This window comes from Daphnia pulex, chromosome 3 (genome assembly GCF_021134715.1).
Source record: "Daphnia pulex isolate KAP4 chromosome 3, ASM2113471v1".
In the NCBI taxonomy this organism is placed as follows: domain Eukaryota; kingdom Metazoa; phylum Arthropoda; class Branchiopoda; order Diplostraca; family Daphniidae; genus Daphnia; species Daphnia pulex.
In genome coordinates this window covers 9109004-9135271 of record NC_060019.1, presented here as the reverse complement: position 1 = coordinate 9135271, position 26268 = coordinate 9109004, and the positions used below count along the sequence as shown (strand labels likewise).

The following is a 26268-nucleotide window of genomic DNA, read 5'->3' as shown; positions in this document are numbered from 1 at the left end:
CTTCACTTTCTATTTTTTCTTTTATATTTAAACCCGTTCACGATCCTTGAAAAAAGCCACAATTCTTTCTCATCCGACATGTTTTTAAAAAGTCCGCGCGTCTATTTTACTAAAAAAAAAAAGGTTTGACGCCCATCACCTGCGGCTTCTCCACCCAACTATGGTCATCAAACAGATGGTTGTTTCATTGGTAGATTCGCTGCAGAGAGAAAGGGAATCTAATGATTATTTCATTGCTCAAGGTGACGACGATCCAATAGCAGCCCAGCGGCCAGTCGCAGCTTGTGGGAATAAAACCCATCATGCGAGTTGTTGCGATGTATTATACAGTAAAACCTGTTGTTCCATTATTATCACATTTCTTGTTTCACCTGCCATATCTCTGACCAGTCAGAAAGAAACGATGGTAACTGAAGAAGAACATTTCCGTAGCAGCCGTTTTTTCAACAGTGAAATGACGTCATTAACTGTACTTGCCATTTAGCCCTAAGGCTAGTGGAAAAGAGTGGAATTCGGAATTGCGGATCTCGTCGACCCACACTGAGATATTTTGTTAGTGAGTCTACTATGCGCATGTGCGAACGAGATGAGTTTATTTCGATGAACCAAAATCGTTCTCTTGGTTTTAGAATTCAAGACAGTAAGCAGCAATCGTGAGATACGTGTAAAAGAAGGTTCTTCAATCTGGGGTGTAAGGATAAGCCACTATATATTAGGCACATGATCGACGAGAAGAAACGATTTCCAGCATGATCTGCTGCAGAAATTGTGCAAAGTCAGCAGTAGTTCTTACAGTCTTGGCCCCTCTTCTTACTTTGGTTGTTTTGGGAGTAAGCCATGACAAAAGTAAGCACACAACACTTTTGTTTGTGTCTCATTTGTTGATTCAACTTTCTGGACTCATTATCTCTTTTTCTCTCCGTTCACAGTTGGCTCTAGCCAGAACATTAGGCAGGAGGAAGGAAAACCAGTCCAACCAATTGCAAATCATGTCAAGAAACAGGTGATTTATCAAATAATTTCCAGAATTCAAGAAAATGTTTTTATTGGCTTGCTTTTATTTGTTTACAGAGCAATTTGATAACAGATAGTCATGGAAGTCTGTTGTTTGATCCTCCGCTTCTTGATTTTGGAGACTGGTATTCATAGCAATTTATCGTTTGCTCATGCGAACCATTAATCCCAACTTTGCTCTCTTTGCAGTGCTGTTAGCGTTGTGTGGAGGCAAAAAGTCAATATCAAGAACAACAGGATTAACGAAAAGCCCATCAACATCCTTTCAATCTCTGGTTCATCGCTTCATTTCCACTGTTCATTTGTGGAGGATAAAGTCAGTTTCAATCAACGTCCTGTGAAGCTGACCATATTTTCATGTTTGAATCATATTTCAGGTACTTGAGTCATCGGCAAATACTTCTTTTGAAGTAGTTTTCCTTAGTAGAGAGGAGGGATATGTGGAAGACACCTTGTACATCCACACCACCAGGGGTTCATTCCCCTATCGAGTAACTTTAATTAAGCCATGGCTCATCAAAACCTGTTTCATATGATAATTTCTTGTTTTTGTAGATACAAGCCCGTGGTCTTCCCAATCCTTTTCTTGCTAAACCATTCGTGAACGTACGGATTCCGGTCAATACAACTTTTTCCCCTCTAATTCATCTCTACAACCCGTTTGCATCCGCACTACAGGTTTGTGTAGAATAGCCGTAATTAGCATTTCTTTGATGTCTCGATGATATAAATCACAGTAGCGCGTGCAATGCAACTAATGGGATGACTTTTTTAGGTTCTAGAAATGTTCGGCAGTAGCTGCGACATCCATCTGGAAATGCCGATGGGGGGAGAGCGCGAAAACGAATCGCTCGACTGGTGGCTCATCCCACCACATCAAAGCAAAGCCATTGCCAAAGTCAACTTTCTGGCCATGAGAGCGCTTAACGTCACTGCTTTCGTAAGGTACATGTCAAGCGGATAGACATATTATGTTGATGTAGGCACACTCGTCTAAATATATTGGATATATTTGCGTAGGATACGAACCAACTATACAGCTCATCCTCACGGCTCACTGATGTTGCCCATCAGTCTAGAAGTGACTAGTCAGCCGTTACTTTTTTGCCCTCAGCAGTACCTTGACTTTGGAGTAGTCGATGCCAACGATCCTCCCAAAACGCTTAAACTTTTTGTGATAAATTCTGGCAATCGACCCATCACCGTTCAGGTATTTCGACCACCCAATTCCCTGCGCCTTAATCATGTTTGAATAAAATATTTTGAAATCCGGCCAAAAATATCGACATACTCTCAATGATATGAAAACATCAGCTTGTGAATCTTTTATAACCTCCAAATTAATAAAATTTTATTGATTAGACCGTGACGGCGATGCCACTAAGCGAAGGATTGTCGATCGAATTCAGTCCAGTCAAGGTCCCGCCATCTCTGACAACACCGACCTTGGTCGCCCTAGTTTCATTTAATCGTGAGTTCTCCTTTTTAGAAATTTCTTTTTCGTGTTTGCTTATTTTCTTCTTAATTGTTCAAACAGCTTCTAGTGTGAGTCAACTGAGAACGGCCAGCGGTCGAATTGTGGTCCAGTCCAAGAGTGGCCAATTCAAAGCTACCGTCGGCTATCAAATCACGGTTGCGGCCAGTTACTTGCGGTATAATCGTTCGTCGACTCAATTTTTGGCCAGCCAACACCTGCAACTGCCGTCGTGCCAGACACTAAGTGTCGATAATGAATTTGCCCTCCCCGTCGACGTTCTAAGCGCTGCACTCTCTCCACAGGTACGCCAGTCATTGAAATATTGTTAATCTTGCCACATTTAACTTGAATTCTTCATTCAGGAGTACATTGAAGCGCGGAATTTCAGTCAGACGGTTTTGAGAACTCGGGAGCAAGGATTGTTGTTGCAACTGTGTTTAGTGAAAATGCCACCTCTTCTCGGGACACCGTTTGTGGTTAATCTCCATCTGAAAACGAACGCCTCGGCCGGGCTGGACATTCCTGTGAGCGTCTTTTCCGGCAAAGTCGTTCCAATTTGGAGAGACGAACAGGAAGAGGACGAAGAACCCGAATCGAGAAGGAACAATTCAACGAATCGTTTCATTGGTTGGCTCACGGAAGGTTCCAGCAAAGAAATCCACCTGGCTCTGTGGAATCCCAATCCCGTGGGAGTCTCCCTTCAAGGGTGGGGTACGAATTGCAGCAACGCAGTCCTGACGTACCTCGGCAGCGAAAGCGGAACGCCAGCTCAATTCAAGAGCCGCTTTCACTTTGGCAATTTGACGATGGCGACGACCGTTCGACCGGGAAGCTTTGCCGTTTTCCAATTACAGATCCTGATGCAACTGGACGAAGCCCGGGAGGTTGATGTTTCTTCAGCGTTGTTCGTTCACGTGCGCACCGTTTTAGAAACGGTGGCAATTACACTGCGTTATCGGACCGTGACAGGAAGCATTCGAACCATTCCTGATCCGCTTCCCTGGAAAGCCAATTTTTTAGATCCATACTTGACTACAGAGGTGATTCTTGTGAGAAAGTGGCGCTATTTCTGTAATAACCAATTAATTTTTTTTCTTTCCCCAGGTCCGCCTCAATTCGACACTTAATGAATCTGTGACGGTGGTGGGTTTCCAAGCTCCAGCGCCCTTTCAGCACAAGCTGAGTTTTAACCTGTACAACGGCAATACGTCTTCGATCATCCACGCCATGCAATCGGCTGGCGTCGCTCGACTGGCCTATCCGCTTGACTGGCATTGCGCCGCATCTCCCCTCAGTAAATTAGTGAGCGACTGGCAATTGGGTCAGCAACGTTGGTGGAACGCTCTCGGCGATCTTGATCTGACAACATCACTCTATCGCTGCTATGAATCTCTGAGTCAATCCATCTGGAATCAGGTGGCATCGGTGAAGCTCGTCACCAAGGAGATTGGCTTCACCGAGATGCCCCTGCGGGTGGACGTGAATTGGCCGCGGTTAGCTACAAAGCGCCGGCTTCATTTCCCCTTGACCGAAATGGGACGCAGCAGCCGAATGGATTTGAAATTGGCCAACCCGACGGCCAGCGTCGTCCTGGCGCAGATCCTCTGGCTCGAAGACGCACAAGTGGAGATGAAAGATTTGGTGTCCAAGTTGCCGGCCCATTTGACAGAAGGCATTGAATTGCCTTCCTTAGGTGGCCTCAAAAAGAATAAACAGTTGCAACAGAACCTGAAACGTTCGGCGTTTGTGCTGACAGAGGCTGAGGGCGATGAACAGCAAGAGTCGCAGGATAGCGTCATGGTCTATTTGACACCTGGCTCTCAAGCACAATTAAGCGTGACGTTTAGTCCTACCACAGACCTCAAGTACCGATCGCTGCTCGTCATCAAGAACAACGTGACAGGCCTGGAACTGGTGAGTCTATCGGGGCAAGGACAATCGGCAAAGTTCTTGCTGGCAAACCGCAAGCCCGGCTCGACGCAACCGCTCCTTTTCGACATCGGAGAGCAACACCTCAAGAATTGCGAGACGGGGCCCAATGGCGGCGGTTCGTGGCAGAGTCGTTTCCAGTATTTGCTGCCTAGTGTGACAGTCAAGCGAACGTTTACGGCCAGAAATCGCGGCCCTTTCCCCATCACCATCACGGGATTCGACATCAATCAGTCCCCGTGTGAAGGCTACGGTTTCAGAGTTCTCCAGTGTCAACCCATGACGCTCTTGCCCAACCAAAGTCTCTCGATGGAGGTGGCGTTCACGCCAGACTTCACCCAGACTCGCGTCGTTCGAACTCTGAGACTCCACTCGACCGTTGGCGGCCAGGACACTCCGCTCAACTACACGCTGATGGCTACATTACCGACCCATATGCTGGTCCTCTGTGCGGCCGTCCTTCCGCGACCCAACTGGGAGCAGTTCTTCTATTACGGATCGGTCGCCGTCTCCGTCTTTCTCCTGCTCTGTGTCGTCACGGCCGCAACTTTGGAAGCTGATCGGATCCTCCGTTCTGGCGTCGTCTCCATGGTGACGGTCGTGGCCGCTCACTCTGCAACTCGGGAAGCGAGCGATTTAGAATATTCGCCATCCACTGCTGGCCATTTGCTTGATCTCAGGTACAAGTTTGGGTTTGCCTGTTTTTATTAAGTAAAATGTTATTCATTTAACTGTTTGTATTGCAGGGCTGTCGGCAAGGAGGCAACCACTCAATTGTCTTCGAAACCGGCTCCGTCTCCTCCTCCTGCCCTTTCTCCTTTAATTGAGGTTAGCGCCAAAAGTACAACTGGGCGTGGCAAGAAGAACAAATCCAAGAATAAATCACGATCGGCGTTACAACCGACGGCTCCACTGGGGACGGTAAAGCCTCCCCTCGTCTCTTGGACCCCACCCGCTCCGAAACGTTCAGCCACACCTTCGCCCACCATCAGCAGTTCGTCTCAGCGGAGCCAAACGCCCCCGCTGTCTGCGAACGTGCCTCCACCACAACCTTCACTGCCAGTACCGACTCTCAAAGTCGTCACTACCAAGGAGGAGACACGTTTGTTTAAACCTAAACCCAATAATAAGAAGACGAAATCCAAATCGACTCCTACTGCTCCTTCCACTAACGAAGACACGAAACAACAACATGCAGCCAAAGCCGCTCCCGTTCAGCCCGTTACCCCTGTACTTCCCGTCGTTACTACTCCTCCTTCACCTTCCATCCTAGTTGTTGCCCCATCACCACCCGTTCCAGCGCCACAGCCCACGACAACAGCCACTGATGAACCGAGTGAAAAGCGCGGACGAAGCTCTTCGGTTCCTTCAAACAACCGGAATAAAGCCAACGTCACGCCGACTGTCCAGAAATCTAAAAATCACCCGCCTCCTCCGCCGCAACCACCCAAGAGTTCCGCCACTCCACCAGTGATTGTCCCAACAACAACGACAAGCGTTGCAACTGTTGTAGAGGCACCTAAAAAGATGACCGAGACTGCAGCAGCAACCGCGACGGTGACAACAACAACAACATCGACGGCAGCGACGCCTGTGGCCTCTGTTTGGCAACCACGAACGCACAATAAATCCTTAGTTAAAGCCCCTGTCACTCCTTTACTTCAGCAGACAACCAACCGTCCCCAACCACCTGTTGGTAAAATCCTACCAGAAGTCCGACGCGTTGCCGAAGAACATCCGGTGCTGCCCAAACCGATCGGTTATCGACACGTTCGCGAAAAGGCTTCGCCGCCGCCGCCGCCGCCGACATGTTCGACATGGAACACAGAACCAAATCAACCGTGGTACAGTTTGACTACACCTACGAGTCCACCATCGGCTCCTTCCGGCGCCTGGTGGCCAGACGGAAGCAGCAACCCACTTCATTATCTGGAATCTTCGCCCGACTGTTGGTTTGGATTGCCCCGTCTCACTTCCGATTACACTGAATCGGCGAGCATAGGCAGTTCCATGTGGCCTACCAGCTCCACTAATCCATCTGGAGGTCCTGCCACTCCCGACGTATGGCCAGAAGTCCAGCCGAGCCCTCCAAGTCCATTACTACAGACCCTAAACAATACAGCTCCAGTGAGTCGTGTTTATTCTCCATGGTCTGTACCTCATTGGTTCGACATCACCCAGACGAGGCAGCAACAACAACGACAGAGTCAAGATCCTTTGCTTCATCTTAATCCTCCTAACGTAGTTTCTACTAGCAACCAGCTGTTACAGAATAACAGTCTGTGGGACTCTTCAGCAACACGCAACAACAATAACAGTAGCCCACCCAGCAATGAATCTTGGCCGTCTTACTCCCAGTTTTAGTTTTGATACGTTCACCTGACTCTTTTTTCTGGTGTACCCAGCTTAATTGTTGCATTCTTTATTATTAATTTTTTTTTTCTGTTCCTTATCGCGCCCTTTTAATGTAGTGAAGAAAAGAGTGGACACAAAATGAAGCAGCATGGAATATGAAAACACGTCATACCTCTCTCTGTGAGATACGTTTCCCCCACGACGACGACACAAGAAACCAAGATGATTCGGGATTATCGCTTGTCGCATGGTCCTGTTTTATATGTTGAAAAGCACACAGACATACACACAGACGCTACACGTTTAAATTGATGTTGATGCCATAAAAACACATGCCAGGAAACGGATGCAGAGTTACAGGTCTCCGTTTTGAAAAAATGGAACCCAGACCTCGGTTGAAGTTCCCGCTGCTGATTATAATGAGCCTCCCTTAGAGAAATTTCTCTAATCCCTCATAAAACAAAATTAAGACACTTGAATTGAAAATACAATAAAGTGGATAAAACTTTTCTCCTGTTTTCAAATGAGCCAACACAACTAAACATTTTGGTGACGTGGGACCAACTCGATCTAGCCCTCGAGTCGCTTTAAGAGCGTCGTCTGCTACGTTAGTTAATCAGCTGAATATTTTGACAGCGACAAGAGCCTATACGTTGCATTGAAAATCTATAGACGTGGCAAGTGAAATGGAGGAATTTAACTCTCTTCCACCGTTTTCTTCGCCATCGGTAAGCAATTTGTATAAAAAAGTTCATTTAGCTCAATGAGTCTAACCATGTAACGTTCAGAATGAAGATTACTTGGTCGATGTCAGCGGGAAAATGGACAGCATCCCTTCCATTTCTAAACCTACAAATGGTGAAGGAAAGCCCGAATTCAATACGTTAGATGAACCAATCCGCCTGACAATAGTAAAGTTAATTTACCTTATGAGAAATTATACTGTATGATAACATTCAATTCTTATCAGGTACGTGATCTCAAGGCTGTAGGAAACAAGTTCTTTCATGTACTTTACCCTCGTCAACAAACTTCTTTATTAACAGAATGTGAGTCTGTCCAAATAGATTTTAACCACAGTAAATAAATGTAACTTTTTATGCAGGGGACTTGTGGGGACCACTTATTTTGTGCACATTTATGGCATTGTAAGTTGTAATCAGATTTAATGAAAACCAATCAAATGATCATGATGCAATTGAGTACTGAATAATCACTTGTTGTGTGCAGATTGCTACAGGGAAGAAGTGACAGTACTGATCACGATGGTGGACCAGAATTTGCAGAAGTGTTTGTTATTGTTTGGGTTGGTGCCATGGCTGTCACCATCAATACCAAATTACTAGGAGGAACAATGTAAGAACCAATTTTTGAACCAATCAAATCATGGCAAAACGGTACCAATTATTTTTTGTTATAGATCATTCTTTCAAAGTGTTTGCGTATTGGGATATTGTCTGCTGCCCTTATCGATTGCGCTGGCGCTATGTAGGATTGTTTTACTTCTTCAACAAAACACTCTATTCTTCGTACTTCGTTGCGGATTTTCTTTGACGGCTTTCTTCTGGGCAGTCTGGGGTATGAATCTATTCATTCACATAGAAATTTGCACATACATTATTTTAAATTGTTCTCATTTGTTTCTATTGTCACAGCGGCTATCAAATTTTTAGGGGATTCTTCCCCACCTCGTCGGAAAATCTTGGCTGGTTACCCGATTGGATTATTCTACTTTGTCATCGCCTGGCTCGTTGTTTCACTTTCCAATTCCTAAATATTTATCACATATATTCTCAATTTGCACACGCACGGCTTCTAAACAAATTAACATAATGCGCCATCGAATAAAATGGTGGTATCCAGTTGAATGGCTATTAGTTTGATTAATTGTGGTGGTCCATTTTTAGATTAGTCATCTGGCACCCTGTAAGTACAAGTTAGCCAAAAGATTACAGAAGAGAAGATCGTCAGCATTATAACAAACGACGAGTTCGGTCTGTTTGACGAAACAAAATCGAAAGAAATGTAAGGTAACAAAAGATGATACGACATCAGTCGAAATGGGGAAGAAAAGGCGACTCTATGGGAAATGCAATTAACAGTAGTGCCGTCCTCGATTCATTTATGAGCTCTACCTCACGTAGGTAGAGCTTTGATTCAATAGATTTGATCCACTCGATACGACTGAATAGAGAAGAAGAGCACTTCTCTGCTACTAGTCGTCGGAACCTTCTTGACAAGACGCCGGCAACGGTACACAGGAATGATTGAACGCGACATTTCCAATGTCGCGTCATGCCGTGTACAATGAAAGGGGACGACATGGCAATTGATTTATGAAAATCTGTCTTGTGCTATTGGTCGTACAAGGCAAGCTCCTCTTTGTTGTAAAATATTCTATTAGCACTTGTAGATTATGGCACGAGTTGGCTAAGGGCGCATTCGGTCAGAGAGGAAGGCAGATCTTCGCTACAAAATTGAGTTATCTGACTTGTCGAATCAAGCAGTGACGACGGCTTCAACATGGAAGTAACTACGCCACACCCAGCACAATATCGTGCAGTAAGTCCTGAACCGACTCGGCATCAGCATATTGCAACCTATTTTTGAGAATCAATCTCTCAAATAGAAATGTAAATTGTGTAAGTTGAGCAAGTAAAACTTTCTCATTCGCACTACTCTGTAGCATGAGCTTTACGATTTCTGCAAATTGAAAATTACAATCAAAATGGAGTTTACTTTCATCATCTTCCATAGTGTTGCCAAGCCATTCCATTTGTCTATTAAAAAAAGAAAAAAATGTTTAGTAAAACGACATGCGTCATCAGACAAAGGATGTATACATGTAGATACTCCCTGACTCTGGCTCCTCCCGTATAAAGCCATACCTCATGCTCCGACAGCACGGTAGTCTTGTTCCAACCATCAAAAGAAGCGCTGTCGAATCTCTCAAGCTCCTGTCCAATCTTTTATCACTGCGTTATTCAGGTAGTACACTTCGAAGAATTTGCCGAGTTTGGTTTGTTTCATATTGGTTTCGTTTCCCTTCACGCAGATATTCTGCAATCGAAAATAATGATGCGCTTCAACAGTATGTCTTCGTCCTCAACTATTCTACTTTTGTTTGCGGGAATCGTCATCTTCGCCGCTGTTCACGTGCATTCTCGAGACCTCGACTGTCGGTAAGGGCACCTTTTCAATATGCAAATTTAATCGGTTGAAGTTCATTGTGAATGAAATTGAGATTGAGTATCCAAATCAAATTCATTCTGCATTCAAATAGGCGATTCGTATTCGCTCCGATGTGCAGGGGGGCCACGATCAAAAGGTCATTTATTCCAAATATTGGGTAAGGTCGATATTTCTTTACAGCGAATTCAATTGGACATTGATTTGAATTTCAAATGGTTTCATCAATAGTGTGAATCAAGATGATGTCCAAGAACTCCTGTTGGATTATCCTAAACAGCAAGTGATGGACGCAAAAACTCAACCGCTCTTGATACCCATCTTGATCGATCGGGTGAGTCAATTTTGTTGAAAATGTAAAGAAAAATGCATCATTTTGCGTTTCCTAATTGGGTTTAGCGTATCTTCGAAGCCCGTTCGGCGGCCAATCGTCATCAAGCGCAGCTCGATGCTGAAGACTGACCAGTTGACGGCTTTATGTAACAGTTACGCCTAGCCGGTTCAGTGAACCTTTAAGATTGACCTCACCTTTATTTGCTTCCCACAAAAATATATTTGATGTATTTCCTTCCGATTTGTTGTTAAACCTCCGACACGATCCATTTACGATACTTTTAAGAATGTAACTTAATTAAACATACATGGGCAAATAAAGGGACGTGTCAAGCAAAGTCATGGCTCGCGTGTGCATCGTCATTGATTTCTATTTCAGAAATTCCTACCATATTGCAACAGCAGGGCGGAGCACGAAACCAAAAGGTATTATGATCTAATTAATTTGCTAATAGGATTTTGTTTCGTATGTTGTCATGGTGTCAAATTAATTGATTATAAAAAAAAATATTCTGAATTTACAAACAGAACACGGAAAAAACACGGAAGAAATCCGAGGAATCTTGATTGCGGTATTTTCGGTAGGGAGACGGTGTAATTTCCTGTCTGATCCAATATTCCATGGCATTTCGATTTTCTCCAGTTTATCTTATCCTGAATTTTGCGGTAAGTACAATACATATTAGATTGGCGGTAACCATACGTTTTAAGATCAAGAACCTTTACCGCTTGACGCAGCTGCTCGTTATAGTCACACTATAAAGAGCTTCACACCAAAGCTACCGACTCAACTTGTTGAAGGACTACCTCATTTGCAACCACAGAAATAGAATAGGTTAAATCAATGCCTTTTTTGATAATTGGATGTGGGTGTGTTAATTGACACACGCTATGCGTTGACTATCGAGGCGTAAGAGAAAGATGGAAATAATGACGCTAAAACGGTAACAAGAACATTCTCTCGCGGACGCCCTTGAAGAAGAACTTGTTTGATCTATTTTCTATGCAACCGCAATTAAGAAAAACATTGGTTTTTAAATTTGCTGAATAGTTATAGTAGTTTACTAATTTTAAAGGTTATTTTTTTTTAAAGGAACTATCTGAATTTAAGTGAATTTAAGTGAAAATTTTAAAATAAAATAAGCCCAGGTCGTAGTCATTTTTATAAGTTCTTTTCTTCGGTCGTTTGAGACTTGCATATAAAAGGAAACTTGCACTATCAACACTATAATGCTTCCTTAAATTCAGTTTACAGAATGGTCTTTCAGATCGTAAAAAGGTGAATCGTGAAAGAGAGAATCATTTGCCATGCAAAAAAGGATAAGCGCCTGTACGCTATGATTATTTGCTTATCATATCGCGCTCCCGAACGCAGCAGGCATCTTGCCGTGGAGTTTTATGACCGAGAATACATGATGCTTGATTTATTACCGTTTTTTTTTCGCTTATAGGCACATGCGTTTACTTTCTTCCTGTATAATAAATGAATAAATAATTTCCGACGCTTCAAGTTGGATTTATTATTCGTTTGCGTTTCAATAGCTTGTATTCATACGATAAGAGTTTCTGTTTACATCGGCGTGGCATAGTCGTAGCATTTTGTCTAAAATGTAATTCGAATTTGTTCAACACGTAATTTACCTGTATATTTTGTTTGTAGGCCTACCTGTACAAACTACAATAGAAGGAAAGAAGAGGTATTAAATTATTAATTTAACTAAAAAAAGTGATATATTATATTCTAACTGTAAAAAAAGTAGTAATATACATGTGTAAAGAAATAACTAGATTAGTTTAGTTAGTTTTCAATGTTGAATTAATGAAAATTCTGCAAATTTTCAAATTTCACGGTTTGAGTTGAGGGAGTTTGTTTTGAGCTCAACAGGTGGCAGCTGTGGCTTGGTTGGCTTGTTTAAAAAAAACCAACGAGTTCAACAACAGGGCGGGTCCATTTTTATTTTTCTTTTAAAAAAGTACGTATAAACAAACAAATTAACCCAAATTCTTGTGCATTATTTGAAACATTAATTCAGGTATGAAAGTGTTGAGCTTGGTAAAGTTTACTTCTGTGTCTAATAGTACATTTTTAATGTAACCTGTTCTGGCTGTTCAACATGTGAAATGTTGCTTGTTGCATTATTTGTTCTGCCTTCATCTGTTTCAGTTTTGTGTTAATATTCAAGGAAGTTTTAACACTTTATATCTTTGTAGGACAGTTTTATTGACACCTCAACATGCCCTCCATATCAACTTGTTGGTCTCCCTGTTTCTGGCACATGAATGTTAGAGAGGGCACATTTGCCGTTGCATTCTACACCACAGTAAGTTTTAGTGTTTGAGCGACTAGAGAACCATTCTTTATTCATGTCTTTTTTGTCCAGTTTTTCCCAATAGTCATAATAGCCTATACAGCTTATGTGATGCGTGGAGGAGATTCTGCCCAGTTTTATCTGCCCTACTTTGAAGCTGATGTGAAAGATAGTAAGAAATTCAAACCTAGTCATAAAAAGAATGGTAACTTTAACCATGTTTTCTTTTTTGAATTTTTCAGCAATGCAGTCTGTTGGGGCCATAGCTATTTTATTTTGCCTGTTGTTCATCATTTGCTCCTTCATGTTGGTGCAAGGCGTCAGAAAAGAGTACAGAGGCCTTTTCTTTCCTTGGATGATCTGCATGACACTTGTGGTTTTATTTCAAGCTGTTTACGGCTTGTGGATCATCATTGGTTATTACATTGTAAGTTTTATTTTCTAATGTCTGAATTCAAAAGTGATTGCTAATTCTTATTCAATTATCTAGCTATGGAATGTATTTGTTTCAATCGTCAATTGGATTTGGATGGCCGCCAATGTAAGTCTATACTCGTTTCAAACAAAAGTTCGGCGATTCTAATCAAGGTGTATCTTTGATGCAACAACAGATGTATTTCTTCATGTGCGTTTGGAGCCAGTACGAAATCGTGACAGAGTTGCAAGCCCGGCACATCGAGCTGCTCTACCCGTAAAAATGTATACGACGTGTTCCTCCTCCTCTTCTCTCTCACTCTTTTATCACCAGAAGGTAGATCCATTTTGGTGTGTAGCAGCTCACCATTCTCCAACAACAGCAGAGGCCAAAAAGAAAAGTTAATCTCGGCCCTTAATCTCGACTCTTAAATCTCATGCAACATTTATATACAACCGTCCCCTGTCAATTGCAATGATTGTGCCTTACGGAGACCTCAATGGATCTGGTCTTGAATGCAGCAGCACAACATGGTCGTTATCGTGTGAGCAGATCCTTTGACCCTTGTTTTTCTTTCCTTCTCTCTCCTTTTTTCCCTCCTGTTGGACATTTCGATTCTCTCACGATTCCTTGAACAAGTCCGTCCGTTCCATGATGCCATTCCAACGAAAAACAAAAATAAAAAGGAATAAAAAAAAAGATTTGAATACATGGCTTTGATAAAATTTTATCGCCCGTGTCATTTTGATGGCCATCGTTACACGGCAATGTAATAACACCTTACCCAAATTTTATAACATTTATTTCTTTTCATGCGTACAGTTTTGATTGAGCAAGTAAAAACATCCCAGCGGAGAAGAAAAATGCAAGTTGATGAGTCTTTCGCTCTGTCAGTTTTGATATTCAGTGACGGGCGACGAAGAAAGCTTTTTCATCTCTCTCTCTCTCACAAAATGTATTTAGTTCTTTTTAGGTACCAAGAGCGAGCGCGCACACACAGACGGGCTGGAGGAGAGTAGCCGGCTGTCGGTGAGATCAAGAGATGCCGTCGAGAATCCGTCAAGGATGTGAAGCTGAAGAGGAGGAGGAAAAGTAGAAAGGCGTGTTGAAATTGGAGAGCCTTCGTCTTTGCTCATTCCCCTCCTTAAGAAGAAGAAGAAGGAAAAAAACTGAACGAACGACGATAAGATATGTGCACACACACTCACTAGGTACTTTTTTTCCCCCCTCGGAGAATAACCCCCCTCGCAGTTTCAGCAACTTTTCTCTTTTTTTTTCTTCTTATGCTCTACTATATTGGGGAGGAACTCCTGTAGAGACGCAGAAGAAGAAGAAGATATTCATCGGTCCGGCGCGCTTATCGGTACGCGCCTAGTCTAAGCCCAGCAGCCATCCATCCAGCCCCCCCCCTTAGACGGTTGTGTTCACTTTTCTTTTTCTAGGAAGAGCTCATATATAGCAGAATCTATAATACTGTGTGTTGTGTATATAATCCCCCTGTGCTACTTACCCCCCTCTCTTTCATAGGTGGTGGTGGGTGCCGTCGACTATGGCGCGACCAACGACTTTTTTTTGGCTGCCAAAGTTCATTCCAATGTTTACGGTCTTATGGCATTTGAAAGGAAAAAAGAAAATGGGTTTACCTTTTTCTCCGATCATTCCCAGGACTCGGTTACGAGACACTCTCTGTGCTCCTGCTGTCTTTTTCTTTCAGGTGTTGGCCAGATGAAGTGGCTCCAGGACAAGATCCATCCAGCAGCAGCAGCAGGGGTGTAAAACGTCGTTACGTTCTTTCTCTTTCCCGCCAGCACGTCGTCATATTTCCAACATTTCTTTTTTGCTCGGCCCATCTGCGTAAATGAATAAGAATTTTCCGGCATTTTTTCTTTTAACCAGTTTCAAACAAAATATGTTTTCCAAATGGCATTTATTTCTGCCGACACTTTACTTTCTTTTAACGGCCTTCCTGACAACCTTCTCTATTCAAAACCTTAAACATATTGTGAATGAAAGGATATGGCACATGATTCTTCCGACGACCTTTTTTTTCCCTCCACCACTTTTGGGTGTATTTCGCCGGAGCAGCGGATTACAACATCGACGAATACCATTCCGTCGTCGTCAGAAGATGGACACATAGATTCTGAAAGGTTTAGACCCATTAAAGAAAAGCCCCCCCGCTTGCCATGTAGAAGAATGTTAAAGAAAGAAAGTCCCTTTCTCCTCTCATATAATAGTACTAATAATATATCCCCCTATGTGTGTATTATATGATAATCTCTATGGGGGCACAAATTGAAGATGTCGCCATCGGGGCTTTCTTCTTTTCTTTTTTAAACAATTTTTTGATCGAAAACTTGTTTTCCCCGTGCTGCAACTAAATCCCCCCCTTGTTTCCGTGTAATCGCTTTTGGTTGTTGTTTCTTTTATTCTCCACTTTCCAGTCGAGTTTCTAGTAATTGGGTGCGTGATGGATGATTGAGATCGAAAAAGAGCTGCTGCTGTCCTGTTTTGTTTTGTTATATTTCGATAGAAAAAAAGAAAACTTATGACGACGACTGTCTGCTGCTCCTGTTGTTCGGTGCACCCCCGGAAAAGAAACATGGCGCGCGCCCACGTTTTTCCAGCAGACAATAAAAAGGAACGACCATTTTTCCAGAGAAAGAAATAGTATAATATAACTGACAAAACAAAAGGAAGAAAAACACGTGTATATATATTTTCTCGACCCAATAAGTCGTAAAAGATTTTACCATAAAAATGTATTTTACCAGGGAGGAGGAGGAGGATTCTGCTGGGCTCCTCCCTTTATTGTGTTAAGGGGAAGGGGGATCACGGCGGGAAAATGGCGCGCGGTGGGCGCCCCCCTCAGGAAAGAAGAGAAGCTGTGGGTGTAGAAAAATCACATTTTTCTCAGTCTCAGTGGTACATTTGACCAGTTCGGTCGCCATTCTCTATCTCTGCACTGATCAAATTGTGTGAATTCATCGCCACGTGTGTGTGTGCTTTTGATGTGATTGAACTGCACAGCAGTGACCAAGACCTTTTTTCCAATCGTGTGACTTGACGGATTTCCTCCTCCATGATTGTAAGTGAATTTATTTCTTTATTTTGGTGGGTTGTTGTTGTGTGTCTGAGCATTTGGAAATTCGGAATGCGTGGTCGTCATCGTGAAACTCTTTAATGGCCGCTGTCGAAAGGTTGTTGTTTTTTACCACGCGATCACGTCTTGCATACCATTTTCGTAGTCTCTCCCCCGCCTCATTTCAATACCAAATCGTTTGCTGTGTGTTAAAGAGAACTGTGGCGCAGGGGGGCGGGACATTCAAACAGAGAAAAAGAGTGGCATTCTCTCTTATTTTTTCAAAAGAGAAATAAAACAAAATCCCCCATTTTTACTGCATCTGCTGTGGGTACAGCAGACGACTCGACAAAAGCGAAGGGGGGGACTCCATAAATTATCAAACGTATTTATTATTCACCACGGCCGTGTGTGTGTGTGTGTTGTGGGGGCCATGGGAAAAATCAAATGTAGATAACTATTTATTTTTTTTCTCTGTTTTTGTTTTTCCCCATGCGATATGTATCGATGAGAGAGGGTCTACACACACACGGGGACCGCCTCTAATGGGATGTGTGAAATGATGGATCGATCATCTTTCCTCCTTCATTCCTTAAAAGCGTATAGAAAAGAAGTGATTTATTTTTGAAAGGAAATAAGAATAAATAAGTGTAACACGAAAAAAAAACTTCTTTGTGAGTGTCCGACGTGACCAATTGGGGAAACGTTTTCATCCCGAAATTTTTTTCACTTTTTTAAAATTTCAAATGCCCATAAAAACCAATTTAAACCTTCGGTAGTCGAAATAATTAAACTTTAGTGGCCATCAAAATTTTTAAGGGGGGGAAAAAATAACGATCGTTATAAATTAGTGAGGCTCACCACCACCCACAGTTGATCATTTATACATTTTTTCTTTTCTAGCCCTCAAAAGTTATTTGTCATTATAAAAAATTTATTTCCCTAGGAGGAATCGTTTTTTATGGGATTATCTTTTTGGAATCTCCGCATTTTGATACTGAACAAATATTTGAATTTTATTGAAGGTTGTAGTATAAATAATAAAAATGAGATTTAAATTATTGAGGAGTCGGAAATGAGTGGTTGTTGTTGCTGGTCCCTCCAAGGGATTTGAAAAACTCCTTGTTCATTTGAATATTAAAATACTTTCTGGTAACGATAACGATTCTTTTTTTTTCGGGAGAAATAGGGGGAAAACATGGAGGGGAATTATTTAAAGAACCGTATAAATTGCTGTGCTCCTATACGAGTTAGGAGACACACACACACAGGGGGTTAGTTAGTTCGTTAGTTAGTCTGCCTCGTTGCGTTCTCATTTGGCCCCTCCCCAGTACGTCCCAAACTTCCTTCTCCTACCAACTTTTTTCTTTCTCTCTCTGACGTTACTAATGACCGTCGTCGTCTCGGTCTTTGCCCTTTTAGTGTGTGTCAATTATTATAATGAATATGGGCATCATTCAACAGGCGGAGGGGGGGGACAAGGTTCGTGAATTCCTCCTATGGCAATTGGGGGTTTCATTCATAGGCTCGTGATGGTTCGATTTAAAAAGGCAACCATTTTCACTCAATTTAGAGTTTTCCCCTTTTCTTGTTGACTCTGTCGAATTGTTTCCGATTGAACCGCTGCGATAATAAAATGAGAAATTCTCTACCACCCAAAAGACTACCCCCCATCTAAAAAGAGAAAAGGCGACCCCCCTCACAACAGTCCGGAACCAAAGGTAGAAAAGACGATGAAAAGTTTCACGACCCCCTCCGTTATCCGCCGCCCGTTAACCTCTTTCATCTCGTTCCTTTTGGTCTCTCCCTCCTCTTATAAACTACTGTACCACACCACCCTCTGACATAATGTCCGCGTCAGACACGGGTCCCGTATGGTATGCACGTGGATGGTTGGCCTTTTTTCTCTCCCTTTTTTCTTGTGTGTGTGTGTGCTATGCCGCCGCCCTGTCACTGTGCAGTAAAAGAAAAGCTCCTTTTTTTCGGTCCAGGGAATTCTTGTTGTTGTATTTGGTTGGTTAGGTTTGAGGTGAAGGAGCTAGGCCTTAGACGACATTTTGGAACCAAGGGAACAAAAATTACTACCCCCCGAAAAAGGGCGAATGCAGTTTGGGTTGAAAAACGAGGGAGGAAATAGAAACAAGAGAACTGCTGGCTAGGGGGGGGGGGGGGGGGGTTCGGAGGCTGCGAGGTGTCGGATGGGGTTCTTATGCACCCCACACACAAACAGACCTGCTGCTCTTGTACGTTTCGCCATGCCTATTTTTCTCTCTTTTCTCGACTGGGAGCTATACAGACTATATAACACAATATCCATTGATGACTTTACAGTTTGCCCGGTGTGTCTTGTTCTCCCAGTCTGTCCATGAATCATTGCCCTTCTCTGGCGAGAGAGACCCAATAAGATCGAGATGCAATCACCAGTTTCCCAGTAGAAAACTGCTGGTAGCATATCATTCCGGAGACAAGGCACCTCGACATCATTTGTCTCTCCCTCTTCGTTCTACCTCGGCTGACTCGATGATTGCTATTCAACTTTTTCAAGGGGGGGGGGGGAAATGAGAAAACACTAAGAAGAGGAGGAAACAACCTTTTTAGTTTATTTTTTTTTCTTAAGAAGAAAAAAAGAGGAAAAATGAGATGAGGTTCTATTTGGTCTGATCCGGGCCCGGATGGATGGATCTCCACATAGATGGGGGGAAGGAAAGAAAGAAAGAACTCTTAAGCCAAACACCATTTCACCCCTATGCTAAAGTTTGAGGAACAACTAGAAGAAGAAGAAACGGTTCAGGGAAAAGATACCCCGCAGAGTTTCTAGACATCCAACAGTTTTCTCGCTATGGAGATTCTTTCTGATGATATTTTTTTCTTTTCGTGTGTTCTTTTTTTTTTCCCTCCGACAAGTCAAAGAAATGTTTGAGGGGTAGAAATGATCATCTGCTTGAACTGTAACTTTTTCTTGGTAGAAAAAAAAAAGAGTTTCGAAGAAGAAGAAGAAGAGTCTTGTTTATCAGTCGGTGTGTGTACCGTTTTGATAAGATCACACACACACTCTTGTGTGTGTGGTTGTTGCCCATGTCTCAACCCTTTTGGAGAAAAAACGTTTTAGTAGTACGGTAGTATACCAGTGGTAGTCCACTAGTCCCTTCGTGTAGTTTGACATGTCTATTGGCTTTGCGATAAAAACATTCCCGACGTTTCGGGGACGATGTTGATACACCCCAACTACTACTACTACTACCAGCCTCTGCTTCTTCTTATGTCTCTATAGAGATGGGAAACACTTTTTTTATGATAAATGATACAAAAAGATTCTTCTTCTCTGCTTAACCTCTGATTCTCTCAACCGACCGTACACAGATGGGTCGTGTCTTTCTTCTCACGGCTGCTGCTGCTTCTACCAGGTCAAACAGGTCATTTTCAAACATTGGGATTCTTTCTTTTCCGACTGAGAGAGAGAAAAAGTATTATAATAATACGGGGCGGAGATCAGATTTCTTTCTTTTTGTTCGAAAATGGGAGCCGAGAACAAGAAGAAAAAAAGTGATGGATTGGAAATACAGCGCCGCATTCCTCCTCCTATGGCCCCTACATAATAAACACCCGAAAATGGGAGCACACGAGAGCACAGCTTCTCACTCGGCGGTTCAATTTTTTCCGATAGTACAAGGGTTTTATTTTGAATTGGCCTCCCCGTTCGTTTGCACGTGTTTTGATTTCTGAAAAGGGCCGACCGGGGTAGTAGTACACACGTCACTTGATATTTGTCGTTCCAATTCCATTCAACGTCCTTGTACAGACACAATTGACGATCCTTTCTCGGCTGAATAAAGAGAAACAGGAGAGGTTTCAGGCTGTGTGTGTATCATTTTGAATGCATTAAACATCTAAATGGAGAAGGTCCTTTCTATTTCGAGTTTTCGTATCAAAAGGTTTTTTCGTTCGTTCCTTCTTTCAATTTATCTTGTCTATAAAAACCTTTTTTAGTTATCGGCAGTTGTTCGTTTTGGGTTTTGTATGTACACAAGGAGGAAAGAGACTCCGGCGGCTATTGGCTGTTTTAATCGATAGGGAAAAAAAGAGCCGAGAGGAATAAGAACCGATTGTGTGTGTTGTGCCGGACGTCGGAGTATTAATCGGGAAAACACGTCAAGGTCTTTTTATTTTTCTTAAAATACTTTCTCTTCCAGTCGGAAGAAAACCTTTTTTCGTTTCGTCTTTCGTTTAAGAACTTATAAAAGTCATTTCTTTTATTGATTGGCATTCTTTTTTCCTTATTAATTGTAAATGACCCGGTTTCTCTCGCTAGATGGCTCGTGTGAATCCAATCAAAGGCGAACGATTTATGGTCCGATCCGTCTTGTTTTGATTTCGGCGGCGGCAGGTGGTGGTGGCCTGTCGTGACGTTAATGAAAATCCTATTTTATTGGCGTCGACAAGTTAACGAACTTTTTTCCTACCCAAATGAGAGAAGAAAAACACGGAGGAGCGATGCCGTTAGCCCCAATTTCCAGAATAGAAAGAAAGAAAAAAATAATCAAAACATTAGCCGAGCCCAACTGCTCCTGCCGTAAATATAGTTCCCTTTCTTTTGCCCATTTACACCAACACCACCACCAGCACACGCGTTCCTACAATTGGGCCGCCGCACAGCTCAGACTTTTGCTAATGAGGTTGTTGCTGTTGTTGCCTGTTGTTGCCGTCCATCAACTTCTTTCCAGCCCCGGCTGTGGCCCAGTTCAAAGGTTCAAGGGAGCGTGGAGAAGGCGCGCACGTCTTAATTGATTTTTTCGCCCGTCTGTGATGAACTGTGTGTGACGCCGTCATTTCGTTTGTTGTTGTTGTTGTTGCTTCCGAAATGGGGATGAGGCGGAAAGAAGGAAGAAAAAGTCGTAATAGAAATGTAATTTTAGACGCCGAAAAAACCGTTTCGGGACTGTTGGAATCAACAACATTGGCAGCGTCAATGCAACAACTTTCGTATCATCGCCCAGTTTCTATCGCCGTCGTGTGACCAAAACTGTGGGACAGCTGCGTGGAAGAAATGACGTCATTTCGCGGCTGCGATGAATCAGCAGCTCCTCCTGGCTAATATATCGCCATTTTGGTTTTTTGGTCCATAGAAAAAAACTCACGAAATTGTCGATTACTCATCCAACAAAAAAATCAGCTGCTGCGTTGGTGGTTGGTTGCCCTTTTTGGTCTCTGCATTTGCACAGCATCGGCCACCAACCCGAAACGTCCATAATGTCCACGTCATGTAAGCGCTGAAATATCTGCCAAATAAGGAAGAAAAGGCAAAACTCTTGAGCAAAAAATTTCTTGGCCGCTGCACGAAACTTTTTTTATTTTATTGTTTTTTTTTTCTTGAAAAAAAATCACGTCGTTGTGGAGTAGTAGGGCGCGGTCAAGTCAGGCACACAAAAAAACCCAGCTGCCCAATAAAAAGGAGACCGGACGTGGGTCTGGCATCAGCTGTTTCCTAGTCGGAACATTTTCTTTAAAATCAAATCGATGCGTAATCCGACACTCTGTCCCCCCCCCCTCCCTCCTCTCTAGCCCACTTCCCGTGGACTTTTGTCTGCCAAATTCCTTTTAAAATTCACCACTCGATTTCGGTTGGGAGAAAAACGGAAACGGCTCATCAGTCGACTTGGGAAAATTCGGATTTGTATGCCCTAATTTTCGATTGAATTTCGTATACGTTCCTGGGTGAGGTACGCAATTCTGAGAAAAATTTGGTTTCATGGCCAAGTTTGAAATTTATTTTTCTTTCGGCTTCTTCTTCTGCTCCAATGGCGCAGTTTGTGCGTTGGTTCACTCGGCTGGTTCCTCCCATCCCCCTTGTTTTTCTGCAATAAATTCCTGAATCGAAAAGAAAATCGTACGTGAGAGATAAAAAAGGTTGGCGATAATGCCTTTTTTGTGGCTCTCTTTTCTTTTTTTTTAAAAATGCAAGTCGATTAAACGATATCCCGTGTGATATCAAATAGAAACGAAGGGAGGGACGCCAGCCAGTGGGATGTATTTTATTCGACGGCCTTGAATACTCGCGACGCCGCCGTCTGCTGCACAGAGAATCTTGTGACGTCACGGTTCGGCAACCAACCGACAAGGATACGGGGCCACTTTGTGAAACTCTTTTGTTTTTCTCTCGCCAGCGGATTCTTCTTCACCTATAAGGTGATTGTTTTTTTTTGTTTTCTATTTGTACTTGAAAACAGATGATTTATCACTCTGCTGGCCAATGTAATCCGCTTTCCCTTTCACAACAAGCAAATGACGACAATGATTTGTGTTTGGATGTACTACGTGCTAGTAGACATTCCGTTGTTGACAGGTTCAAACCCTTTCGCTTGCTCTGCCGCAAGCCATTCGATTGCCGCATTTAAATGAGAAAGGGAGAGAAACATTTTTGAAATTGTCACGAAATTGTTGGGCATTTTTCAAAGAGGAAAAATCCTTTCAAAAAGTTTGATGGGTTTTTGTGTCGATACTTTTTTATTTTTATTTTTTATTATTATTTGGTGGATTTAATTTTCATGGTCATTTTTGTGTCAGGTCTGTCCGGTCGGTTTGTTTTGTGTGTGTTTGGCTTCTGGCCCTTTTTCGTCGTTATTTGCGGTTCTCGTTCATTTCCCTTTTGGGCAACTTGTCGCCCCCAGACATTTTCAAACTACACGAAAAGAAAGAAAAACGAGAGCCACAGCTGAAAGTCTCGAAATGTGTGTGTGCGGTTATCGGCCAGATAATTCTGTCATTTTCCACTGTTCGATCCACTTACAAACGGTTGATCACGAACGACCCAGAGTTTTTTTGATTGCTGAGACTGGACTCGATCGACCGTTTAGCGGCGGCGCTAGTGTCGTCCCCCCAGTGGGGCGGATAAGGTGGGCAGACTGGGAGTGAACCAACTGGTGGTGGCTTAGGGGGCTGACTTGCTCTCCCACAGAGGATAGGTTTTTTTTGTTATTCCTTTTTTTTTTGAACGCGGGCGACGTTTGTTCGCCCAGTCAGTCGTGTTCCAGACACTGGGCCGAATTGGTCGACGTGTAACTCGCACCGATCCCGAAACGGTTTACGACCCGTGTCTTCGCTTTAATCAACAACAAGTTGATCGAGTTGGTTTCGCTTGTGTTTGTGTGTGTGTGTATGTGTGTGGGGAGGTGCGGGAATTCTATTTTCGACTCGTCACTTTCCGACAAACAAGAAAAGCGGAGGACTGCGGGAATTGCTTTTTAGTGATCCGACTGGAGGGAAAAAAACAACGAGGCGAATGTCAACGATGATGTAATTGGAGACTTTGATGATTGCGTGAGTCATTCAATCTTGATTTTTGGTTTCAAAAACACCCTCCCACGAAATGAGAATTTCGGTTGTTTAAAAGAAAAAGCAGCTGCGACATTTTATCCATTAATACAGTGCGGAGGGGACTGACTTGTGTGTAGCTATATCGACTGCCCACCATCTGACAGACGAGTCTGTTCCATTTCAAACGGTTTCTCGTCATGAGAAATAGTTAATTCAGATATTTCAGCGTAACGGCCAACTGTCGTTCGGCCAGCAGTTCCGCTAATCTGACTGGCCTCCATAGATAAATGTACATATCCGAAGCGCAGTATTCACGTCCTTGTATATATACTACAACATTCTTTTCTCTTTTTTCAAATAAGGTGAACTTTGCACCCGTTGTCTAGTCTCTCTCTCTCCTATTGTTGCATTGTCCTGCCTTTTATCGCAAAGGGAATAAGTCACGGGGCAATATTAACAACAGACAGCTGCCCACCTTATTGCTCTGGGTTTTTATCCCTTTTCTAAACAAATAACAACTTTTTTTGAATTTTCTATTTTCTCGATGGGCTCGTGTCTGATTGAAATTCCATTCGCTCCGCTTTTTTTTACTGCTCCGTCTCGGCAATGTGTGTGTGTGGTGGAGTGATTACAACAGGTGTTTTTGCGTACAGAGTGTGACGTCATTGACACTAGCCATAAATAGGTTGAAGAGAAAATGAGCGAGAAGAGTCAACAGAAATGTCGGATGAAAAGTGAGAGATGAGAAGGGAAGAAAAAAATTTCTGTTGTATGTTAAAAAGATAAGGAAGAAACAAAAAGGAAAAAGTTTTTCTTTTTGTTGTGTATAGTGTAACTTATAAGAGAGGGGGGAGATGAAGGCACTTCTTATGAAGTGATGACGGACCACAATGGCGGCGTCAACCACCCGAAACCAATAGACTCGTCCATTTTTTTCTTCTTTTTCTGGAACGAATTACGTCATCTAAATAAGAGAGAAAAAAGTGAATTAAAATTAAAAAGTCGGTAGACCAAAGGCATAGAAAAGAAAAGATAGTATAACGGTGTGTGTACAGTTAAAAAGAAGAAGTAAGGCAAAACGGAAATGGACTTGTAGGTGTGTATTCCCCCCCTAAAAAAAAATATTTTTTATTTCGGCAGTTCGTAATATACGCCCTTGTCTCTCTCTCTCCCCCCTGTCTGTCTATTTTTTTTAATGTTTATACATTCACGTGTGTGCGAGCGGCGGCACCGAGAGGTTTTCCGGTCTCTTGCGGGAAATAAAAAAAGAGACAAAAGAAGTTCCTGGTCGCCTTGGCAACACATTTTTCTTTTCTTTTTTTCAAAAAATAACAAAACAAAACCAATTCTGGTTAATTCTGGTGATTGCCGTCGTGTTTGTCGTGAGAAAAAGGAAGGGATTAAAACAAAACAAAAAAATGACGAAATAAACCCAAACCGGCCAGAAATGGACGACACAATTTTGTTTGACCATTTCCAGGGCGGTGGAAGACAAGAAGAGGATGTGTGTTATTAACACCTGATGGACTGCGTACGTGTGTTATGCACTCGAGGGCACTAGGAGGGAGGGGAGTCTATCAAGTGTTAGATTTCTTAGCCTTTAGGTGAGATGAAAGAAAGTAACGTCCGTACAAGTGGTTGTTTTTGTTGTTGTGGTCGATGTTACTTTGGTCGGACATGCGCGCCCCGCATGTGTACATCGCGAGGTGTGTGGGCCCAGCATTTTCTTTGATGGAAAAATTGAGAAGAAGAAGAAGAAGAATAGAAAATCATTGCGTTCGTGTACTGTAGTACCACAGCCGCCAGGCGTCTCAATTCGATGCTATCGCCCCCTTAGTGATGTAGTTTGATGGATTATCCAACTCGATTCAATCCAACACATTTTCCACGGGGAAATTATTTTATCTTCTTTTTTCTTTTTCGGTGGGAGGAGATTTTTATTTTATTTTATTTTCTCTCCCCCACTTTTTGATGAAATTCAAATGAAATTAAAAAAAGAGAAAAGAAGAAGAAAAAAAAAGGCTGGTTTTTTAACAGTAGCCCTTTTGCCGAGTATTATTTTAAAGGGTGCGTGACGTCACGCTCCTGTCGTTCATCACGCACGCTCCTTTTTTCTGTTGGTCTTCGCCAAGGGAAACTTTAAATCCCCCCCACCTTTTTTTTCCCCTGTTGTTTACAACAATTGACAAACGCAACATCCGGTTGTTGTTGCGCCCGAAACATTGTGTGTCTCTCTCCCCCTCATTTTTGTTTAACTGCAATTTCATTTTACCTCAACTTTCTCTCAACTTTTTCCGAGTGACTTCACCACCCATTCAAGTCCCCCCTCTTCTCTTGTGTTTGTTTGTTGTTGTAGTCGGTGACTGGCCAGTTGGGCCCCAGCGTCCTTGCAGCGGTCAACGACGCTTCTTCCATCAAAAACTTCTTATTCCCGAAGAAAAAGAATGGGAAAATGAGATTCCTCTTCTTCTTCTTCTTTTTGTGTTGTTGAGTTTGTATGGAGAGGACCCAATAAGGAATTGGAAGAGTCTCTTCTGCGCTCTTGATAATAATGACTTTGCTTCTTCGTTGTTTAGGCTGGTGGCATTCATAAAAACGAAAAAGTAGAAGAAGAAGAAGAAGGGGGGAAGCGCACAAAACTTTAATTAGGAAACCAGTCGGTCGTGAAGGAAGAAGTGAACGTAACGAGCCCAACAGATGAGCTCATATCCCGTTGGGATTTTTTCAGGCCCTTCCTTTGGCTGAAAAAAAAAAAGTTTTTGTGGGGAATCACAAAACAATTCCACACGTACACACACAAAGAGATTCTTGACAAAAGAGGATTTTTACAGAGAAAGTCCATTAAAAAATAAAC

The 26268-nt window shown here is 42.7% G+C and overlaps 5 protein-coding genes across 8 annotated transcripts in view; all 5 read left to right on the top strand.

The window, feature by feature from the left end:
- Window positions 1–2: 2 nt before the first annotated feature.
- Window positions 3–7280, top strand: LOC124191410 (transmembrane protein 131-like). 2 transcript variants are annotated; one of them, XM_046584608.1, is made up of 14 exons: window positions 3–552; window positions 630–846; window positions 930–1003; window positions 1072–1139; window positions 1204–1330; window positions 1392–1505; window positions 1570–1692; window positions 1790–1959; window positions 2035–2224; window positions 2377–2485; window positions 2552–2793; window positions 2854–3531; window positions 3596–5100; window positions 5167–7280. In XM_046584608.1, exons 2-14 carry the CDS (start codon window positions 750–752, stop codon window positions 6782–6784), a joined length of 5115 nt encoding a protein of 1704 aa, XP_046440564.1. In that variant the 5' UTR covers window positions 3–552; window positions 630–749; the 3' UTR covers window positions 6785–7280. The 2 variants fall into 2 exon arrangements, with proteins under 2 accessions (XP_046440564.1, XP_046440563.1); XM_046584607.1 differs by having other exon boundaries at window positions 3–556.
- An 82-nt stretch (window positions 7281–7362) lies between these two features.
- LOC124191414 (protein YIPF6-like) lies at window positions 7363–8643 on the top strand. The gene is made up of 7 exons (XM_046584622.1): window positions 7363–7503; window positions 7564–7686; window positions 7746–7824; window positions 7881–7923; window positions 8006–8131; window positions 8196–8353; window positions 8431–8643. Exons 1-7 carry the CDS (start codon window positions 7462–7464, stop codon window positions 8547–8549), a joined length of 690 nt encoding a protein of 229 aa, XP_046440578.1. The 5' UTR covers window positions 7363–7461; the 3' UTR covers window positions 8550–8643.
- A 977-nt stretch (window positions 8644–9620) lies between these two features.
- Window positions 9621–10639, top strand: LOC124191415. Its single transcript, XM_046584623.1, has 5 exons — window positions 9621–9763; window positions 9831–9957; window positions 10059–10124; window positions 10196–10298; window positions 10364–10639. The coding sequence occupies exons 1-5, from the start codon at window positions 9667–9669 to the stop codon at window positions 10424–10426; spliced, it is 456 nt and encodes a 151-aa protein (XP_046440579.1). The 5' UTR covers window positions 9621–9666; the 3' UTR covers window positions 10427–10639.
- Window positions 10640–12132: 1493 nt separating this feature from the next.
- Window positions 12133–13746, top strand: LOC124191406. Of its 2 annotated transcripts, none has more exons than XM_046584603.1 (6): window positions 12133–12270; window positions 12509–12618; window positions 12679–12778; window positions 12849–13033; window positions 13097–13147; window positions 13218–13746. In XM_046584603.1, exons 2-6 carry the CDS (start codon window positions 12532–12534, stop codon window positions 13299–13301), a joined length of 507 nt encoding a protein of 168 aa, XP_046440559.1. In that variant the 5' UTR covers window positions 12133–12270; window positions 12509–12531; the 3' UTR covers window positions 13302–13746. The 2 variants fall into 2 exon arrangements, with proteins under 2 accessions (XP_046440559.1, XP_046440560.1); XM_046584604.1 differs by having other exon boundaries at window positions 12187–12330.
- Window positions 13747–15934: 2188 nt separating this feature from the next.
- Window positions 15935–26268, top strand: part of LOC124191403 (rho GTPase-activating protein 7-like) — a 37212-nt gene continuing 26878 nt past the window's right edge. Inside the window, exon 1 of one of the 2 annotated variants that reach the window (XM_046584598.1) lies at window positions 15935–16109. The gene's annotated coding sequence lies outside the window, so the exon portion shown is untranslated. Of the gene's footprint in view, window positions 16110–23109; window positions 23418–26268 lie in introns of those variants that run through there. The other variant, XM_046584597.1, reaches the window with a different exon arrangement.

Bases quoted from the DNA above. Each gene is read 5' to 3' on its own strand.
- LOC124191410 (XM_046584608.1), top strand. From the start codon at position 750: ATGATCTGCTGCAGAAATTGTGCAAAGTCAGCAGTAGTTCTTACAGTC. The intron at 1,960-2,034 runs GTACATGTCAAG...ATATTTGCGTAG, and splicing joins AACGTCACTGCTTTCGTAAG to GATACGAACCAACTATACAG. The intron at 3,532-3,595 runs GTGATTCTTGTG...TTCTTTCCCCAG, and splicing joins ATCCATACTTGACTACAGAG to GTCCGCCTCAATTCGACACT.
- LOC124191406 (XM_046584603.1), top strand. From the start codon at position 12,532: ATGCCCTCCATATCAACTTGTTGGTCTCCCTGTTTCTGGCACATGAAT. The intron at 12,779-12,848 runs GTAAGAAATTCA...TGAATTTTTCAG, and splicing joins TGAAGCTGATGTGAAAGATA to CAATGCAGTCTGTTGGGGCC. The intron at 13,148-13,217 runs GTAAGTCTATAC...ATGCAACAACAG, and splicing joins GGATTTGGATGGCCGCCAAT to ATGTATTTCTTCATGTGCGT.
- LOC124191415 (XM_046584623.1), top strand. From the start codon at position 9,667: ATGCTCCGACAGCACGGTAGTCTTGTTCCAACCATCAAAAGAAGCGCT. The intron at 9,764-9,830 runs GTAGTACACTTC...CCCTTCACGCAG, and splicing joins TTTATCACTGCGTTATTCAG to ATATTCTGCAATCGAAAATA. The intron at 10,299-10,363 runs GTGAGTCAATTT...AATTGGGTTTAG, and splicing joins TACCCATCTTGATCGATCGG to CGTATCTTCGAAGCCCGTTC.
- LOC124191414 (XM_046584622.1), top strand. From the start codon at position 7,462: ATGGAGGAATTTAACTCTCTTCCACCGTTTTCTTCGCCATCG. The intron at 7,504-7,563 runs GTAAGCAATTTG...TGTAACGTTCAG, and splicing joins CACCGTTTTCTTCGCCATCG to AATGAAGATTACTTGGTCGA. The intron at 7,687-7,745 runs GTAAAGTTAATT...AATTCTTATCAG, and splicing joins AACCAATCCGCCTGACAATA to GTACGTGATCTCAAGGCTGT.